The sequence below is a fragment of the Rhipicephalus sanguineus genome, chromosome 6 (genome assembly GCF_013339695.2).
Source record: "Rhipicephalus sanguineus isolate Rsan-2018 chromosome 6, BIME_Rsan_1.4, whole genome shotgun sequence".
NCBI classification, from domain to species: Eukaryota; Metazoa; Arthropoda; class Arachnida; order Ixodida; family Ixodidae; genus Rhipicephalus; species Rhipicephalus sanguineus.
In genome coordinates this window covers 137,680,014-137,700,539 of record NC_051181.1, presented here as the reverse complement: position 1 = coordinate 137,700,539, position 20,526 = coordinate 137,680,014, and the positions used below count along the sequence as shown (strand labels likewise).

At 46.2% G+C, this 20,526-nt stretch overlaps 2 protein-coding genes across 2 annotated transcripts in view; one reads left to right on the top strand and one right to left on the bottom strand.

Moving 5' to 3' along the window:
- LOC119397585 (uncharacterized) overlaps positions 1–20,526 on the bottom strand; it is a 191,153-nt gene that overhangs the window by 142,865 nt on the left and 27,762 nt on the right. The gene's annotated exons all lie outside the window — the stretch shown is intronic.
- On the top strand, positions 1,395–18,775 carry LOC119396515 (uncharacterized). Its single transcript, XM_037663770.2, has 4 exons — positions 1,395–1,786; positions 4,450–4,809; positions 6,070–6,531; positions 9,280–18,775. Exons 1-4 carry the CDS (start codon positions 1,616–1,618, stop codon positions 10,192–10,194), a joined length of 1,908 nt encoding a protein of 635 aa, XP_037519698.1. The 5' UTR covers positions 1,395–1,615; the 3' UTR covers positions 10,195–18,775.

Genomic DNA, 20,526 nt, shown 5'->3' with positions numbered 1-20,526 from the left:
CAACTGCGCCTAGTTTGACGAAAATGCGTATTGCGCGCCCGCCCACTTTTAGGCGCAACAACACATGTTACTCTGCAGAGTAAATCCGAAAGGAGGTGCTGGCTGCGGGCGCATAAGTTTATTTATTTATTTATTTTTCACTCGCTCACAGCTGTTTCCGCAGGCATGTACGGAGGAGTTTTTCCGTCACGGCGCGTTTCGCGTCAATGTCACCGGCTCTCCGAGGGGACTTCCAACACAGACACTTAAGGCTTTCACAGTAGGCACAATTTGTGCGATTAATTGAAAATGCGTGCAAGTGCAGCGAGCCTTCGAACGTGCAAAAGGAGACTATATCCACGCCATCAAAACTATGTGGCGGCATAGCAGAGACACATGTTGTGACCAAGGTGCCCAAATGCAGTCCATTCAACAGCACTCATTGGCATTGAAGCCACTACACGCTTCGCGATGATGCAAAGATACACACGAGCTCGAGGCACACCCTGGCGTTTACAAGACGCGGAGTGCTGGGCATTGCGACATTCCGCCCTATTGCGAAATTCAGCATGAAGGCGGAATTTCGATCCAGTTAGAAAGGGCGCAGCAGCTCTCTAAAGTCTAGACCAGTATAATAACGGACAAGATGGAGAGTTTTAGAATGTCTGGGATGGTCCAGCATAACACACCCACGGTCAATGCATGACTCAGACACATCGCCAGGCTGAAAGGCACGCATGTTTGTGATGTAACCACAACGCATCCACTTCCGGTGAAGTGGATGAATATTTCTTCAACGACGCAAGACAACTTCCTGCCAAGCACCCATTGCCCAGTCGAGAGGGTGCCCTCCACCCAAAGCTAGGAGCTCCTAGCCTGAGCTCCAAGCTCAGGCACTAAGGAGTCTCAAGCAACCAATGATGTGTCAAAGCGTGTTCTTCATAACATTTCGCAACGCTCATTTGATGCAAAATCAATATTTTAGAGGGCTTCTGAGACACCCCATAAATACCGTGGTTTGTTGAGTGCGGCTCACTCTTGTGGAAGTCAAGTACCGATTCGGTAGCTAAAATGTTCATATGAGTTCTACAAAGGGCACTCAGATCTGTGGAGGATCTAAAATAGTACAGCGGCGGCCCCTTACTGGCGAATAGAAGACTTTCCCAACAGCTACTATGTTATAGCACCACAACGTTACCGCAAGCCCTGCTCATTTAAAACATGCAACCTGTGGAGATTGAAAAAATTAACCTCGTAAACGAGTAGATGTGGTATTCCGACGTTTTTCTATTAGTTGAGTAAACTATTAATATAGTCAAAGATGAAACTGGGGATCGGCGACTTGAACCGCACAGGCTTCGTCACATATAAGCCGCACAACGCGGACGCGTCCACCGGGCCGCCGTTATTTCCAGACGAGCGTCCTGTCAGGCGTTCGCGTTGAGCAACGCTATTTTCCCGCGAACAGCCAATGAGGTCGCGTAAGGGAAATTTGATGATGGCTTCTTCATTGCTGCACCTAAACCTAACGCAATAATGACAGTAGGGAGGACGCAGGCTGCCGGCTCAGCTCCGAACCGTTCCCTGCAGCGTCGGCCAACGTCGGGCGTATGCGACCGGCGCTAGGAACGTCGTCATGGCCCTAGGCAGCTGGAACCGGTGCGGCGGCCGGCCGCCCATCTTCGAGTACTATGTCACCGAGTTCCCACTGCCCGAGGAAGGAAACTTCAGGGCGATATGCAAAGTGTGCAACACCTCCATCAGCGCGTCCCGCCGAGCCACATCGAACCTGATATCGCACATGAAGGCGAGTTCCCTCTCATCGCGTGCCAACAATTTTGCCGACCTGTCGGCACAGCGCGGACTCTCGTCACGCCGTACTTCGGCGTCGTTAAAAAAAAGCCCCCGCTTCTATAAATAATGACATGATGGTCTCCCCCCTCCCCAGCGTCTGGCTCGCGCGTCAGACATCTGGCAAGCTAGGCACGAGCCTCGTTGTTTTGTAACATGTCGTGACAATCGGCTGCGCCAAACGAGAGCGGATGAGTGGAGCAGTCCGCGGTTCGTAAACGTAAACACTGGAGTTTCCCGACTGCGACGCAGTAGCTGTCGCGGTGGTCTCTAATTAATTGATGTCCCCTTTGTCTCTATGCGTCTCAGATTTTGTATTTTTCGCCTCCTGTCGCCACCAGCCGCAAGCGTTGTAATAGTTATACTGCGAGTTTCGCATCGTTAGCGCAGGGGAGTTTCTTTTTGCTCACTTTGCGGGAGAGGCTTCCGCCGCGCAGCCAGCGCTTGGAGGTTTTGTTTGTTCTTCGTAACCGCTGGGAGGCAGGTCTCTAAAACGCGAAGAGCCCGTATGTCGAAAGCACTGCGCATATGCCGGTAATGTCGGCAAACTAAGGCCGACACGTACTTCAGGAGCGCTCGTAGGTGAAGTTGGAGGCGATCAGCACGCTGCAGACGCGCCGCGTCATTTGGTGTCCCCCAATCGATAGCATAGTTTTAATTAGTTTTGTCTAATTATCCTCCCTTCTGGCGCAGCGCAGCAAATACCGCGTTAATTAGGGAGCGACGTAATTGAATCCGGCGGGTGCAATTCGCCGATCCCTCGCGCCCCCATCTTGCTGTAATGAAAGTCATTTTCCCCGTCTTGTTTTCTTTAGCCGCCTCTGATTTTGACCCAAGCTGTGCTGCTGAAGTAATAAAATTAGAATATTCAATTTGAATCCACCACATATATAATATATTGCTGTTGTCAATGCACACGCACTACATGCACACTTAGGGTTCTTACCGCTTTGTAAGTATGAGCGTTCTTACTTTTTGTGTGAAAACAGCACGATTGCAGGTTTGATTAATGTTGACTGATCAAGTTCCATTCCTTTTATGGACAATGTAGGCAAACTGCATGAGTGTGCATTTAAAGAGCTCGCACAATTGTGCATTTGAACATGACTTTTTCTTGCTTTTCGCAACGTGACAGTAACGTTGCAATTTTGATCAAAGTTTGTGACGTTGCCAGTCTTCCAGAAAGATAACGGTACCAATCTTCCAGAAAGATAACGGTACTCCCTGTCCCCTATAAATAGCAAACACACTGGTATCAGATGTCCAAATGGAAAGTTAAAACTTGGCAATGCTTAGGTCAGCAACAAATTTCAAATTCCAGATATCTGCTACTGCACGAGCTGCCTGTAATCCTAATGACATCATGGCAGGCTGATAATTTAGAGAAAACAAACTTTTAACGATAGCAAGTTGGTTTTTCACTGTACCAAGTAGAGCGGTGTAAAAAGAAATAAAAGGTGGGAGGTAAAGGCGAGAACAAGGGCTTGCTGCCAACTGAATATTATTGTTTGGTTCGAGGAACTAAAACAAGTCACACTGCAAAATGATCAGATGCTCACCACGTGCTGGAGCAGTAGAAACGTCATATAATTATGTCGTGCACTTTTAAAAGGACACTAACATGAAGCACGAAATCAGTTTAGACTGACAAATTATTCAATTATTCTTTTAGAACACTATTGTGCATAATTTCTCCATCTAGTTTCATTATTGCAACATGAAATGAAGGTCCATGATGCATTTCTGAATTTCGCGCCGATTGCACTCGATGTCATTGTGGCGATAGGAATTTCGATGGCTTGATAAAATTTTTTTAATCTAGCTATGTTAAGTCTCTGGCTCCATTAAACCACTATTAATTAATTTTTACCAGTAAAGAATTACACGGGCACTAGGAGATGGCATCAAAAACTACAACCTCACGGTAGGTCAAAAACCTTGTGCTAGTGGTGCCACCTGTATTTTTTTTTTCACGTTTTCTCCCTTGCCAAACATCTTCGCGCTGCAAGAGTGGTGCTTTTCGTATTGGGAAAAGGGTCATTTAATACACTTGGTTACAACCCACAAAAGAATGTAATTTCCATGCACAGAACTGCAGTGTGCCTGTCCTTCACCTACGAAATAGTCATGCTAGCTGGTTTTCGCTCAAACTGTTAGTACTTTTTTCACGGCTAATGTAAATAATACGCATATTAAGAGTTAATGGTTCATCATTATTACCTGAAACGTTACGGTTGTCTGAACGGCGATGTCAGAATACCTTACGAAATTTACTGGGACGTTCAAAGACCAGCGACACAAACGTGCATCTGTATGGGAACGTGAACTATCTGAAACCCATGAGAAGCGCTTGACGTCACAAAAATGAGTAAGCGCTATTGGACCCAGCATTTATGCAAATTCTCTCTAGGAGGGACAGCAATGGCTGTGGGCAGAGTTGACATTTTTTTCTTAACTTGTAACCGAGTGTCATCATCATCATCAGCCTGTGTAATGCGAGTGTAATGCGAGCAAATTCCTTTTCCGCTTTAGTGTTCCTTTGAATACCAGTGCACTAAACTACACCACGCCAACCTACTGCGTGAGTGGTACACTAACACGTTTTTCATTCCTACACAGCGCAAGCACCCTGGCGTGTATCACGACAACGGCAGCGCAGGCCGGATGATGGAGGTGGCCAGCATGCCCCAGCTGATGGGCGGCAGTGGAAGCAGCCAGCTGGGCTCGGTGCAGCAGTACGTAGACCAGCGGCAGCAGCAAGTGACCGACGCACTGGTCAGCCTGCTGGCGGGCAGCCTGCTCGACCCGGGCATTGTAGACACGCGTGAGTTCCGACGCTTGCTGAGCCTGCTGGACACGAGCTACGAGCCACCCACGGCATCGCAGCTGGTCTACGGTCTGCTGCCCGGCCGCCGCTGGGGGCTCCAACAGCGTGCCATGCTTCTGCTGGAGACGGCACAGAGCGTTGCCCTAACGCAGGTTTGGAGCATTAGTCTTTACACAAAGAGACGTGTCATCTTCGTTTATGACACTACGAAAGTCTAACGTCCCTGTTACATGGGCACTTCCCACGCATCCATCCATATGTATAGTAAAAAGGCACTGTAGCGTATCTAATACGAGAGAGTGGTAAGCTGGGCTAGTTGGTATGTATTCATAGTAATAAACAGCGCGAAAACAACTTAAGCATGGTTACGCGTAATAAATGTTTCAGTTGGCAGTCAGCGCTCGTCCCGTGTCATTCTTCCTGTTTGTCTCTAGTTGTTTTCACGTTGTTTATTACTATGTATGGCAGTATGCAGTTTCAGCTGTTACGTAAGCCTTTATTAGCGTGATAGCGTTAGCTCGTTTTGCAGAAATTCCGACGTCTGCGTTGTTGTTGGTGAGCGAAAAATCAGTGTTGTCTGTGAGCAAAAATTCGAGATAGATGCAAATAAAGAAAATAAAAATCTTCAGTTCGAGTGGGAATCGAATCCCTGACTTCTGCCTGCCAAGCAGGTGTTCTACCATAGAGCCACGCCCATGCTCAAAATCGTTTCGGGAGAAAAAACCCTATACGAATATTATGTAGTGCGAGGCGTCTCCTTAGCGCATGTAAAATTGTGTGGTAGAGGCATAGAATCGTACCAGGTGTCAAAACATGTGAATTGCGCAACAAGTGGTTGGTTTAAAGGCCCACCAGTTACAAAGCACACAGGCATAATTAATCATCACGAACAGCATCAACGTCGACGTGTGCAGGTTCCCATGTAGCCTTATGGATGCATAGTGGGTACTTCGCCAATTCGCAAAAGGAAGAATTATGTTGTAGTGGGCATTCCATAACTGTGCTTGCCGTAGGCATTCTAGGATAGTTTGAAACGGCCAATGTTACACGTGCAATTGTTCCTTTCCTTCCGGCACGGTTGAGGTGTCCACCGAGAAGCGAAGCAAGGCTAGCGATTGAGAAGGCGATGCAAACCGGGCCGGATTACGCTATTGCATTCTACTCTTGAAGGCGAAGCTCAAGCATCTTCCAAGTTTTTTCATGACTTAAGGTATATATGTGCTCGGAATTTGTAGATGGCGAATGAAGGACTTGTAAGGGAGAAAGCCCCATATAAACAGTGTTATTTTTTTTTAATCTGTGCAGGCTTGTGTAAACTATTCATGACAATTTCCATCATGGTAATTTTCATTTTGCTCAGCAAAAGGGAGTTACGATGTCATTCAGGTGGATTCTCTGTACATCTTTCACAGGATGTTTGGCTCGGATCCACATCCTGCGTGAGTGTGTCGGCGCACTTCATCCTCAACTGGCGTCTGCGCACTGTGTTCCTGGCTGGCCGCTACTTCGTAGACGCCGACCCTGCCGAAAGTGTGCAGCAGCTGATGGCCGAAGCGCTGGCGCAGTATGGACTGGGCGAAAAAGTGGCGCACGCTGCCGTGTACACTGCGGCGGGCGTCGTTCGCAGCTTCCAGACGTGCCTCCCCGGCTTCTCGGCATGTGAAGAAGGTGCCGCTCTGCCAGGGTCGGCGGGGGCTCTGCCGGGGGCCAGTGATGGGGACTGGAGACCCCTGCCGGGCAACTTGCTGAGCCTGGACTCTAAAGACCTTGGGCCACTCTTTGTAGACGGCTTGGGCTGCTTTGCAGAAGCACTGCAGACTTGCGTGGCCGATGGCCTGCACGATGACCTTCATCTAGAAGCAGCGGTCAACAAGGTTGGTGGGCTGCAGGCATTCCCTTGCTCATTATTCACAATGAATGCGTTTCTTTATTTATTGCATGCTTATTTGGCACTAGGAATGCATTTTCATGCCAGCGGATGCCATCTGTGGTCTTTCTAGATATCAGAATGGTTACAGGTCATCATAGCCTTGCAAGGCACACATCACACAAGATATTGCAACACATTGGCACAGTTTGTTGTGTTGACTGTAGTGCCAGTACCAGTACATCATTGCCTACGACGAAAAGGCCAGTTGTGAGAAAGGCAGCAATAGTTTGAGACTAGCATGGGCTGTTGCCTTCTGGCCAAGTACCTATGCATCCATGTGCATACAAACTTGTGTACAGCTTCTCACCGCCATCACTCCAAGTAACCACATCTGTACACTAACTGGTTGAGTCCGGCATTGTACAGTACAGTCGAACCCGTTTATAACAAACTCGAAAGTGCCGCGAAAACTGGTCGTTATATCAGTAGTTCGTTGTAAATAGACTCGCCCTCAAAAACATGCATTTAGCGACCAAGCCGCTTTTTTTTTTTTCTGCTCATTTTTATTGAAAAGTGCTAACAACTCCTCCGGTGAGAAGTTAGGCCTTTTCGCGTTGTGAAGCGAGGCCCTCTGCGTGCACGAGTGAATTAAACCGCCTTTGCACTGAAGCGACAATGTTTCATTGAACCACTTCGGAGTGTGCACGGGTGCGACGAGCGGCCTGTTCGTTCAACGTGGTGAAGACAAGCATTTTGGAAGCAACGCGCACTCTACGTCTCCGCGATGCTCTGACTACCCTGCATGACAGGCGCGGCGCGCTTGGGTTGCCGCCTAGTAAAACACGCTGTATGCGCTTGCTGTAAGTGCATCAATGTTTCTCGGTGCCTGCGTCGCTCAACACCAGCGAGCTAGTTTCGTTTACACGAAGCGACACGCACTTTATCTCGCACGGCGCGGCGGAAGCGAACTTTCGAACGGCAATGGCATTGCGCGCTTGTACCGCCGTCACCCCGAGCAGTTTACGCCACACGTGCAGCCGAGCCGATAGCTGCAAATGACTGTGATAAGATAAGGTTGTCGGCGATAAATCATAATGGCACGTTCATCGCCGGCTGCCACATCGCCTTCGCTCTCTTCTGATGCTTGTACATGAAGGAATCATCGCAATCGCGCGGAAGTCGTAAGCATTGATCGGCCGGTCTCTGCCATTACCGAAAAGATGAAAGACATTTTGCGGCACATTGTGACATCGACGCAGTGAACATTTAAGCGCCGAAAAGTTAACGCGGTCATCGCTTATTGCATTTTATGGATTCTTGCGTTCCAAGGCATAGGTTCATCGTAGGCGGTCGTAGCTGCAGAGAACGGCGCCAGGAAAGGTTGCCGTGCGAAAGCTGACTGCAAGGCTTCATGCTGCGTACTATTTCTTTCTTTCTTTCTTTTTTATTCCCTACTGCCATTCTGCCACTGAAGAAACGACCGGAAAGCGAGTGACCTCGCTCGTAGCGTCCGCGCGTGCGGTGCTCGCCGATCTCGGGTATCTTCGTCACGAGTAAACTGGACCGGGGTACGCGCGAGCATGCACCTCTCATGCTTTAGAAGGCCTACTTTAACTTTTTTTCGCTTCATATACGCCATATTTTTACCGCGACCGTGTCTGAAGTGTTCGTTGTAAAAGTAGGAGGCTTTGAAAAATGTTCGCTATATGTGGACGCAATTTCAATGGGTAGCATAGGAAAATTGTAAGTGCACCGAAATATGGTCGTTATAACCGATAGATCGTTATATCTGGGATCGTTATAAGTGGGTTCGACTGTACTGCTGCTTTTAAGCAGAAGCAATTTTAGCATGTCACTTTCTTTTCTTGTTGGTCTTAGCTTGAGTTTCGTAGCATAACTGTGAATAGCAAATCAACCACAAAGCTCAATTTACCTTACTTAAAGGGATAGTGAACAAAATTTTTGCCGCAAAGATTTACAGTCATACTGAAAAATTGGGTGCTGAAATCGATAGACACAACCTTCATTTTAGGCAGAAACTAGAGGAAAATAATGAATTTAATGTGTTTTTCACAAACTGCCGTGTCTAGCGGCTGCGCCGTGAACTAGAGGAGGTGACATTTGGAGATTTTTCATGTACCATAAACGGGCGTGTCAACAATGTCAGCCTTCGCCCGCATCTCTCAAGCCGCTCAGCTCCCACTACAGTTCCTAGAATCGCTACGAACAGCATCGACAGTGAACAATGCTCCTGGCTGGGGTAAGGCCCCTAAATAGTGGGGCACGCCTCAGCACCTTTGTGCAAGGGGGAGAGTGAGACGTAAAGAAGAGGTGGAGAAAGGGAAGAGGAGGCCAGGAACACGTGCACTCTGCACGCGCCGCGGGGAATGTGACGTCACCGCTCGCACTGGCGTGCATCCGCCGCGCGCTGACAATTCAGCAAAAATAGAGCCAGCTGTTCAAAAAATATGTGAAATAAACTATGTTTATCGGAATAGTCTCATCTTGTCAGTAGAACTTCGATGTTTTCTTCAGTTTTGCCAATTTTTGTTCAGTGTCCCTTTAGCTGTGCTCAGGGTCTCCAGACCTAGTGAAGCTACTGGTTGTAGCTTTTTGTCATTTCCCTCCCATATCTTGGGAGTATGAATAAAAATTCTGATTCTGACACTAATTCTTTTGTTGTGTCAACTCTTAAGACTGTGAAACTTTGTCTGCCGCAAGGCTTATATTTATTGGTTTCACACGTTCCCAGGTCAGTGGACTCGTCGAGTTGGCTCGAGGCCTGCCACAAGGGACCTTGGACTCGGTCCGCCAAGCGGTCGAATCTGGCTGTTCCACTTGGCACGGGCAGCTGCGGGTGGTTCGAGCCACTGCCGGATCACCCCTCGAGGTGCTGCAGGGCGCCGCACCTGCCCTGGGCTTCACGCCCGACGACCTCGAGACTCTCCGGGAGCTCTCCGAGCTCATGGAGCCTTTCGAGGAGGCCTTTCACCTCAGCCGTGGAGAAGGCCGTGTGACGGCGAGTTATGTGGTGCCTTGCATCCGCGGGCTGCGCGCCCACCTCGAAGCGGCCCGGCCTTTCCGACTGGTGTCGGCCGCGGGCCGCCTCGCCTCGGCCCTGACCACTCACCTAGCCAAGTTCGAAGGGAGCGAGACCTTCGTGCTGTGCTCCATGTTGGACCCACGGTTCAAGCTTCGCTGGTGCGCGCAGGAGGGGGAGGAACGGCAGAGGTTGACGGCACTACTGAGCACCAAGGTGCAGGAGGCGGACGGTGACCGGGACACGACATCGCCCCCCGAGTGCGACGAGCCCCCGTGCGAGCGTCGCCAGAGCAAGTTGTTTCGTTACATGAGCCCGGGAGGAGGGTCCTCCGCCGAAGGGCCTCAGCACCAAGCCGCTCCCCAGTGCTGGGAGGTGAGCAGCTACCTGGCGACGCCGTGTTTGCCCGAGACGGGCTGCCCCCTTGACTTTTGGCGCCAGCACCAGGGTCAGTACCCAAAGTTAGCTCAGCTTGCCTCCCGGCTCCTGAGCGTGCCAGCCACAGCAGCTCACATCCTCCGCATGTGCCGCGTGGGTGGCAAGGTCGCCAACCCTGCCGAGTTCCGGCTTAACGGGGTCACGTTCGAAAACCTAATGTTTATCAAATGCAACCAGGGTCTCAGGTAGTCGGACCCCATCGTTTGCTGTTTTTGAGTGTGCCGTCATTTTAAACCAATGTATGCCAAGTATCTCGACGGTGTCTGGCACCCATTTTATTGACTGCAGTCCAAGATCCAGTCATTACTTCACAGTCCACTTGGCCTGCTTTCATTTTGGTGCTGAGCCAATGGGAGCGATCGAGTTTTGTCAACTGCGTAAGTCCTGTGGATGGTCTTCATATGCAAGGTAGAGATGAAAGTTATATATGTTTTATTATGGAAAATGCGTTATTTTATAGAATGCTTTGATGCACGTGTGAATTGATAGGAAGTGAAGTGCAGTGTTTAGGCCTTTGTCTTTTAATGGGACATTACACTGAAAACTACGAACGTTGCAAAGCCATGTTTGCGGTGTGGTTGCTTAGCCTACACACAGGACACTACCATGGCCTTGTGTTTCAGCTCTTGTAAGCCTTTCTGTGTGTCCCTACAGTGCTGATATTCCGTTTTCCCAACCATTTCAGCCTACTGCAAATGACATTGCTAGCAACGGTTCACTGTAGCGGCAGTTATATGGCTCGTACAGTGCCTCTGTCTGAATGCATACCTTTCTTTTTGTGGCCTAGCCGCTATCGCCTCTTATGCTTTCCAGTCATGCTAGTCTAGAACAGTCCTCCACCACTATCTGCCGACTTTCCTCGCCCGCAATTTGTGCATTGCGTGAGCCGTACACTGCTGTCGCAACAAGTGTCGTGAGCGAGTAGCGATGTACCTGCTCTACATGTTGACAGACCAAGAACTTAGTACAAGCTGCGGCCCACAAAACTGCCCCGATGCACTTAAATATCATATGCCTCTCCACTCCAAAAGATATTTGCCGAGAGGTTCCGGTATTGGAAGTACCATACTTTCTGGACTAGTGTCGGTATTTCATGTATAAGCCTACCGGGGCCAATTTGAGCTTAAAATGAAAAGTGCTTTTTTAGGGACGAACTTCAACTGAAAATTCTTTTAGCTTGTTTCTAACCAGTACACAGTAGGCAAGCAAAAATGTCCTGTTGTCCTTTTTGTCTAGCTGCATACAAGAGTCAGTTGTAAAACCTCTCAAAATCGCTCTCACTGGGCTCTAAGGACAAAATAAGTCAAGCATGTCAGATTGTCGAGCTAGCAAATCCAGGCACTTGAAAGCAGCCACCCTAACTGTCTCAGCCAGCATTCACTTTCATGTCACCTGCTACTAGTACCAGCTGGTAATGTTCCTTGTGAGCAGCAACAATTATTGCGGAGCTGATTTAACCACGTGATTATTATGGGAAAATTTCTGATCGTTTATTCTTGCATAGTCCAGAAAGTGTGGTACCATTTGCGCCTGTTGTGACATCACGGCAACGAGCTAACATAACTGGCTGCCGCAGTTACACAAATTCATTTCGAGTTAGACAGCAGTGTGCTTGCTATTGCATTTTTTAGGTTGACACCGCCTCCATCATTAATCGTTTATTGCCAAACTCATATGTTTCATTATTTACTTGCCGATTCTCTTTTTTCCTTGACACTTTTCGCAATTGCCATTGCACCACAACTGATGCTTTCTCTCGACAGTCAATATGAGGGAACAAGTGAGTTTGCAAAGAGAAGAGACTGCTTTCCGTTAAGATTTCCTGGACTTCCAGAGAGAGAGATAGCTCTCCTCCCTTGTGTGTGTGTATATTTAGGACCCTGTGAATATTGTGCTGGGGTTTTAACTTTGAAGAGAGAGGATGGGACATGAGTGGGGTGAAAGAATATTAAGTGCCACAAGCTTTTGCAGTGATGCGAGAAGCACAGCGCTGTCATGAGCTTCCCTACGAAACCGATGCCAAAGGCAAACTGATGCAAGAAACCGAATGCATTCATAAGTATATTGTGAGATGTGAAGGTCGCGCCTTTTTATGCATACAACCTTTTTTCCGAGGCCAGTATTCAAACCACATATATAGGTGCGTGATGCACCATGTGGCGGCACTCTTGTACATAGACAAACGTCAAAAAGAATCTGCTGCCTGAAAACAGCATATTGGGCTTCATTCGTACAACAGCCACCAGAAAACAACTTGATATAAGTGTGAAGAGATTAAAAAAAATTTGTGAACATGGGGTGTCAATGGAGCCGATGTTTCGACAAACGGACTTGTCTTCTTCAAGGCTGCAATTGTGTATTTCAAATGATTGCAGGGATGAGAGGTAGTGTAAAAGAACATTTGTGCAGCCAGTTTGCAAACATTTCTTACCAAGGGACACTGGCTGCTCGAATTCAGTCTGACAAAAAAAAATGATAGCATACCTTGGACCTAGCCTTTGCGCAACGTAGTGTAGCAGCTCTGTCAAATGTACGTTCAATAATAATTGCTTGCACCGTGGTCGCGAGCAATTGCAAACTTATCAGCTACAACATCGTGCTACTAAATATGAGGGCACCAGTTCAATTTCAGGCCAAGGCAGTAGTGATGCAGAACTATCGATGGTACTATCGATACTATCGATAGCTGAGTCACTTTCGAACTATCGATGGTGAAAAATACTATCGATAGTGCTATCGATAGGAAAAAATTCGATGGTACTATCGATAGTATAAAGTCAACAGCGCGAACTCACTGCAGAATAAACTTGGTTTCCCGCGCGCGTGGTACATAGTGGAGGGGGAGGAGCAGGCTGAAGGGCATGAAAGTTGACATGATTGTGCTCTTCACCAGGGTGCTTTGGTGACATATGATCATAAAGTCAAACTGTTCAGCTGTAGCGGAAAGGAAGCCTGTATACATGTGGTGCGACTGCGCAGCTTCAAATTTATATTGCATTTATGATTCAAAAAAAAATATCAAGAAGGTAATTGTAAGGTGTAACTGGTTGCTGTTGGATACGAATTTATTCAGTGACCTATTCCGCCATTTCCACTGCGGAAATAATTAATTTCTCTGCCAAAATTTGCTGAAAAATTATGCGCAGCTGGTAGTAGGCTATCTCAAATATTTTGGCAATATGGCCGACCAGCAACTGCATCATTATTCACACCACTATTGATAGTATTGTCACGTGGTTGTGACAGTGAAGAATGCATGCAACAATACTTGGAAATACGGAGCTCTTTATTTGGGCGAACTTGTGCCCATAAAATCAAAACTGAAAATACAAGCGATACATGCTGCACATTAATAGCGGCAGGAGCAGTCGTCAGCCGTTGAGTAATCTGATCATCGGTGGAACATGTCGTACTTTATACATCAGGCAGGCATCAGGTAGCCAGTGGAGCCCTGGACTTGGGACCACCCATCGAGCTTATCCCTTACCCAACCTTTATGAATAAAGTTGTACTGCTACTACTACTAGTTTATACATCAGTCATCAAACCTTTCAGCGTTATCGCTGGTGCTCACGTAAGCTCTCGAATAAACTTGACTGTTCGCGTCCGGCGTGTAATCTTAACAGAATGATCTCAAACAGTCGTGAAGCTTCTCAACATTAGGACGTGGTCTGCGTCAAACGTTGCTAACAGTGTTTGTGGGTGAAACCCGAATACGTCGAAACAAAGCAGTAAACACGCGTGGCAGTGATATCACTATATAGTAATATTAACGATGGTAATACCAATTGCTTTATTGATAGTTTGTCGATAGTAGCACTATCGATAGCTTGTTTACACTATCGATAGTTTCAAAAAAACTATCGATACTATCGATAGTCAATTTACCGATAGTTCTGCATCACTACAAGGCAGTTGAATTGCAACGGGACAAAATGCAAAAACATTCGTGTACACGGAGTTAAACTCACGCTAACAAACTTCAGGTAGTCAGATTCGATCCCTAGTCACCTCGTAATCATATCATTATCATATGATTATGACATGCCTCGTAATCATATCATGGTTCGGGCATGTGAAAGCCCAAAATTTAACTTAAATAATGACATCCAGAATGAAGGACGACGAAAATTTGTAAGGCTGACCAAAACCATTTGGGAGGTCTTGCCGCAGAGCTAATTGAGCTGGTGGATTTGCTGCTTGTTGGTTTCGAAGCCCTGTGAAAGTGTTCATGTCGTGGTGACGAAAAAAATTTGTTGTCTGGTGGCTGTTGTACAAGTGCAGCTGTTAGATGGTATCAAAGATGCATCTCTTACTATTGTCACGTCATTTGTCGCATCCTGTAAATAGCACATCAGCATACGCATCGACCACCTCCGAGAAGCTCTTTTAATGCACGAATGTGCCGTTTTTAAGATGGATTTCATTGCTTGACCTCTTCGTTTTGTGTGTGTGGTGTGACACGTTGTGAGTTGTGCCAGCTTTTTTTTTCTTCCCCACCTTTATGGCATCTTCAAATATCTCTTGGAGATTTTCGTCTAGATGAGTCGCATTGCAGCTGAAAGCAAATCTGTCTGCAGGGTAGTCGTGGAAAATAAACAAGGGAGCTTTGCCTGTTCAAAAGTACTATATGTAACTGCGTGTGTGCTACTTCTTTAGTTCCGCATAATTCTTTCCTGTGATTTGTCAAGTTCTCCCATCAACAATTTGTGTTCCCACTGTTCCCATCGTGCTGCTTCCTCTATCAAAATATCAGTGCTATACGTATGCATCTTCCATCACTTGACAAAAGAAGAAAAAGGAAACATGCAGATTGTGTAATGCATTGCGTCTTATACCTTCTGCCAAATGGAAACGGTTTGCTTCTCTTGAAAGCCAGTGCTCTCTGGGCGAGGAAGAACCGATATGCACTTTAAAGGCACAAGCATTATTGCTGTAGTCTGGTGCTGTACTGAGATTTCGTTCATGCCTATGTTTAGCTTAATATTAAATGCATGCAGGCCAGTTATGCAGGTATAAAACGTTAAGGGGAGCTAGGAAAATATGCTATCATCACCCCCTATTCCTCAATTTTTCTTTCTCCGCAAGAGAATGCCAAGTAAAGATGGTTTTAAAATGGAGAATTGTGGTCTTCTCCCAACCAAATAAAAAGCCTTAGTACCACGCCTAGCTCTTCATGGGATGATTCCACTGATCCTTAGAAGCTAGACCGAACACAAAGCTCCAAACTGTTGGTATTTGCTTCATTGGTAATGGGTCTAACTGATAGTTGAAAGTTAAAGCACTTATGGTAGCCTGGGCTCACAGCTTAAAAGGCCAACTACAACAAACAGGCACGTAGCCAGGATTTTTTTTCGGGGGGGGGGGCCCAAGGCCTAATTGTTCGAAAGACAGTCTTTCCATGGCAAAAACAAAAAAAAAGTTGCCTGGAAATATAGAGGGCTGGAAAAATTTCGGGGGGGGGCCCGGGCCCCCCCCTTGCCTACGTGCCTGACAACAAAGCAATGTTTCGTAAGACACGGGGCTAGGAATCACACTTTTTTTTTCTCTCATGATTTGCACACTAATATAAAAACCAAGCTTTTGATGCAGCCCAGAATATTGTTGGAGCCGGCCTTTAAATTTAGGAGCGTTACCACATTAGTTGCATATAAAAGTGGACAGCACAGCATTAACCTAAACTTGCGTTTCTATGCACGGGCCGAGAAGAAACGAGCTTTTCAAAAATTACGTGAAATTTCTTTAAAATGTAGTGTCTCGTGACTAGACCTCATTCTCTTTCACTTGTTCGTGCCGCCATAGCTCTTGCTCACTTGCTCCGAGAAAAGTCGCTTGTAGTAGCACCACCTTCTTTATGAAAGAAAAGAACTCTCCCTCCCGAGCAAAAGGGTGCAGCTTGAAGCATTGGCTCCCGAGTTCTGCAAACTAGCTGTATTCACGCTTGAAAAAAAAAAAACTAGTGCGCAGAGGTTCATAGCCTCCAGCCACCTGCGGTTGATGTCGACGGAAGGGAAGGACCCATGCTTTTGTTTCCTGTTAGGACATCCAAAAACAAAAACATTCACAGGGAAGGGAGATACAAAAGACCCTTTGGATCCCCCAGGACAGGTGCCATTATGCATACTGAATGCCTGTGCATGCCTGCTTAGATTGCATTTGACGGTTAAGGAAGGCCCAAACAGAGCAGCTTCCATTTTGTGTCCTGGAATGCATAGAAAGAGAAGCTTCCATTAAAGCCAGGACACTTAAAAATAGTCACGCGCTGGGTCGTCTTCAAAGGGATTGTTCTTTCTTTTCTTTCCCACTTAAGCTCCTTTCTCTTGTTTTGTTGTTTTATTTTGTTGTTTTTTCCAACTTTTGGCTGTTTTGTACCTGCAGAGTGAGATGTTTTGATATCAACAGCTTCCACTGTGGTCATGGCGTCCACTCCCACTCCATGCATTTCGAAAGAGAGCAAAAGGCTACATTATGTATTTACTTTCATTAGGAGGATGTGACATTCATTACGCTGGCACCGTGTCATGAACACCTTCAGGTGTCAACCCTCATTCAGTGCTAATTAGTTTTGCTCCGACTGAAATGACCAGTTTCACTGAATTAAGGAATAGCTGCAGGTTAGTTGCCTATTGGATTCTGCTGCGCCATTTGTAGCAGTTTCTTTAGGCTTGCTTGGGGCATGTTGACATTCAAGCTTTTTCTCTCTCTGTCTTTCTCTTTGTTTTTTCCCCGCCTACAAAGCTGGGTACATGTTTTTTCGCTTCTTTAGAGTATTTTACATACTTAAATTTCTGCGGTCAGGACTCAAATATTCATTTGTAAGTCCACACCCCTTATCAGGAACAAGAAAATCAACCAAAAAGCTATTGCAGCCATTCCTTAGTACAAGGTTAATGTTGCTGTGATGACTAATTTTTAATATCTTACCGAAGTATTTTTGTAACACATCTGGGTATCTATCAAGATGATATGTGGAAATTTAAACTTTTTTAAAGTGAAGCATGCTGATACTGAATTCGATTTTTTTAATTAAATTTAATTGAAGGTTGTCCCTTTTTTTCTCCTATATATATGAGCGTTCATATTGGTCAAACTGCGCGATGGGGTTGGGACATGAAGAAGTGAGATAAACTAGCGCTTCTCTCGATGGGGCTAACTCTTTCGATCTGTGCTTGTTTGTCTCACTTCTTTCTTCGTGTCTTGTCCCACCGTGCAGTTTGACCTCGATGAACCCTTACCAACTTGCCCAACTTTCTAGGCTGCTTACCTATATAAGCATACACTTAGCACGTCTCGATAGGGTTAACCACTTGTTCACCCAAGCTTATCTGGCCGTGCTGCCTTTGATGTGATGGATGAATTCCCAGAGAAGGAGGAGGTACACTCAAACCTCATTATAACAAAATCGCATCTGCCACGAAAGTAACTTCGTTATATCCGAAAATTCGTTATAAACGTTTATTTGTAACACTGTAGCTATGACAGGACTATTCTTCATTTACTTCGTTATAACCGATAATTCGTTATATCCGTGTTCGTTATAACGAGGTTTGAGTGTATTTGGGTAGTAGACCAATATTGCAGGCAAATACAAATTGAGTTTCAAGAGTGGAGTCCTCTCCCCCTCCCCACACACACACACACATACCAAGCTTGGGTGCAGCATTTGGTTGAAAGACTTTCATGATGTCGGTATGTGCCAGAAGGTAGTACATAGTGCTTTATGCCTTGTTATTAGCTGCATAAAATTGTGCCGATTTGCGAGTATTGTTGATATCAGTGCTGCTTATATCAAAACAATCGGTGAACAGGGTGGTTGACAGGCATTTGTTTTGTTGTTTTTTTAAGTTCAGAATGAGGTTATTGTTAACCGCAGCACAAGCTTCAGCGTAGCAGCATCTGGCAACTTAAGTTTAAGATTTAACCGGAATGGGCAAAATATAGCAGGTGAAACATAGTCAATAAATATGCACGTGGTTCTTTGCAAATTTCACTATGCCAGGAAACTTGCGCTTTAGGTGGGAATTGAGAAGCAAACCTGTGTGGTCTGCACCATCGCAGCCTAGTTTCTCAGCACTTTCGAAACGAATCATTTGGACTTCCTTGCATGTATGTGATCAACCGCTGTTTCAAGCTGGGCTTGATTGACATCACCAAACACTGAATTTGTTTCTTAGAGGAACCTAGAACTTTCATCCCAGTTTTCATACATGCCTACAGAATGAGTTGTGCAACATGTGACATCGTGTCCGTAGTCAAGGGGACGGACAACCTGACCATAACACGTGCACCAAGTGACAGTACTCTGATTGCGAAGGTAGCTATTGCTTCGATGTGAAGCTGCATTGTTCCTTTGAAGCGCTGTTCAATTACTGCACCACATTTTTGTTTCTCTGTGTGCTTGATGCTCATTGACGACACCCGATGCTCCCACTTGTTTATGTGCGTGTACTTTTTCCCGCTATGTGTGTGTGTGTCTGCAGGTGTTCGAGGAACACTCGTTTTATTTATTTGCATTGTAAGCCATATACTCAGCACATGGTGATGACTTGCCTATTGGTGAGCAGCCTGCAACCCTTTTGTTGTGGGCTGCGTGCGAATTGTGTGCAGCTGGATAGCATGTCTATTCTGAGCAGGCATTTGTGATCGAGTCCTTTTGCTTTGCCAGTGCACTTGAGTCTCTTGTACATTTTTTACATATACACATGCAAAAGAGGGTGTGTCATTAGAGTCTGACTCTTGACAAATAAAAGAAGAAAAGATTTGACCTCGAGTATTGTTTATTTCGGGCCTTTATATCAAACTTTGTTGCTGTGTACAAGGGCATATAAGCTAAAACTGCTCTGGACTAAGGTATTGCAACTTATTTTTTATATTGCTAGCATCCATGAACTTCGACAAAGCTATTTCTGTATTGTCCAGCATCTATAGATTTCTACAACATTGGAATTGGCACTCGCTGGATAGGTCTCAACTGGTCAGCACATGTGAGCCTGGCCCCAATGGTAAACTCAATCGTGAGTCTTGACTAAGTCTTTTAACGATCCTGAATTTAGCAGGACAGTCCAGACTTTCAAACAAATCTACAAAGTCCCAACTTGACCTGTTAGCTCACTGGGCAGCAGAAACCATGACACCAACCCTGAAAATTCCTAGAACATTCCCTCAGAGCAATAGAAATTTCATGGCCGTAGCTGCTAGCGACATAAGGCTATAGTGGAGATGTTGACCTCTCATGACCCAAGAAAAGGTTTAACGACTCTATGAAGAATAAAAAAACAAAAATTAATAATGGGTTTAATGGTTGTATAAGATAGACAGGTTAATGATGATTAAGTTGAGTAAAGAAAAAGGTTAGTTATCCATGTGCATATTTAATCAAAAAAAGGGTCACTTACACCCTGAAAGCGCTTATGGCGCCTATAGGTCTGCCGTAAGTGAACATAGGTTACGTTTGGTGGGAGCGTAGTACGCAAATGTTGGGCTAGAAAGGATTATACTTACCACGGGTAATACTTAATTAGGATTAATTAATTATCTCATAATACTGTAGAATGCCTACAGCTTTGCTGCAAATAAAACTAGGAATACGGGGTTTGGAGTGTAGGTACATGTACAACAGTAGTCTACAGTTAGTTTGCTGTACCAGTTGTCTCATTTGAGGGTAAGGAAAAGGGTGATGTCACTCGATGCGTCCGTGCGTAGTGTGTGCAACTCCCTCCGCTCTCGTTGCAGCGCTCGCATCGCGCGCGCGTTCGCTGGCGCCGGCTGCATCTGCGTACGCTCCTCTTCGCTTAGGTCAGGTGCGTAGCGCGCGCCTCTCGCTGTGCTCTTGTAACGGCGCTCGCTTGCGCCGACGCTACATTACTCAGTGCCAACTTCAATCAATCAGTCAATCAGTTTTATTGTGTAACGTACACATAATGGCTGGTTATTAATTTATTATACAGGCAGGACCCCAGAGTCCATTCAAAGGCAGTTGCAGGGGTCCGTTCGACCATGTCGCCGAGCCAGACCCCGCCGGAGTAAGATGTGCGCTTGCTCCATTCGCGTACAGTGGCAGTGGGCGACGATCAACAACTAGGTTCTAGCTGACTGTGCGTTCACACAGTTCATAAGTTTACATAAAGGGTCCTCAAAGTTTACCGAAACTGGGCATTCCACACAGAGTTGTCATCACAGAAAGTTAACCCAGCTGGCGCCGTTGTGTCCCATAAGCACAGCTAAAAATACCCTTCTTTTTATCAGTCTGGAACATGGGTCAGCAAAATAAGTGGAACTCACCCAGACTCACTCAAAAATATACTTTTGCTTAGGCCTGACTCTGACTCAGTCTGGCCAAAATTCCGCTCAATCCGGCTCACTCAGACTCGCCAGGATTTTACTCCGCCGGACTCAGACTCACGGGTCTCTCTGAGATAAAACTTCGAATGACTCGAATCAACTGAGTGAGCTTGCCGACCTATGGTCGAAATGTCAACCCTGCCGAAATGTCATGGCTTCCGTCTCCAGTACTTTCCACTG

Excerpts from the sequence above, each read along its gene's own strand:
- LOC119396515 (XM_037663770.2), top strand. The coding sequence starts at position 1,616 with ATGGCCCTAGGCAGCTGGAACCGGTGCGGCGGCCGGCCGCCCATCTTC. Across the intron at positions 1,787-4,449 it reads ACCTGATATCGCACATGAAG|CGCAAGCACCCTGGCGTGTA; the intron begins GCGAGTTCCCTC and ends ATTCCTACACAG. Across the intron at positions 6,532-9,279 it reads TAGAAGCAGCGGTCAACAAG|GTCAGTGGACTCGTCGAGTT; the intron begins GTTGGTGGGCTG and ends ACACGTTCCCAG.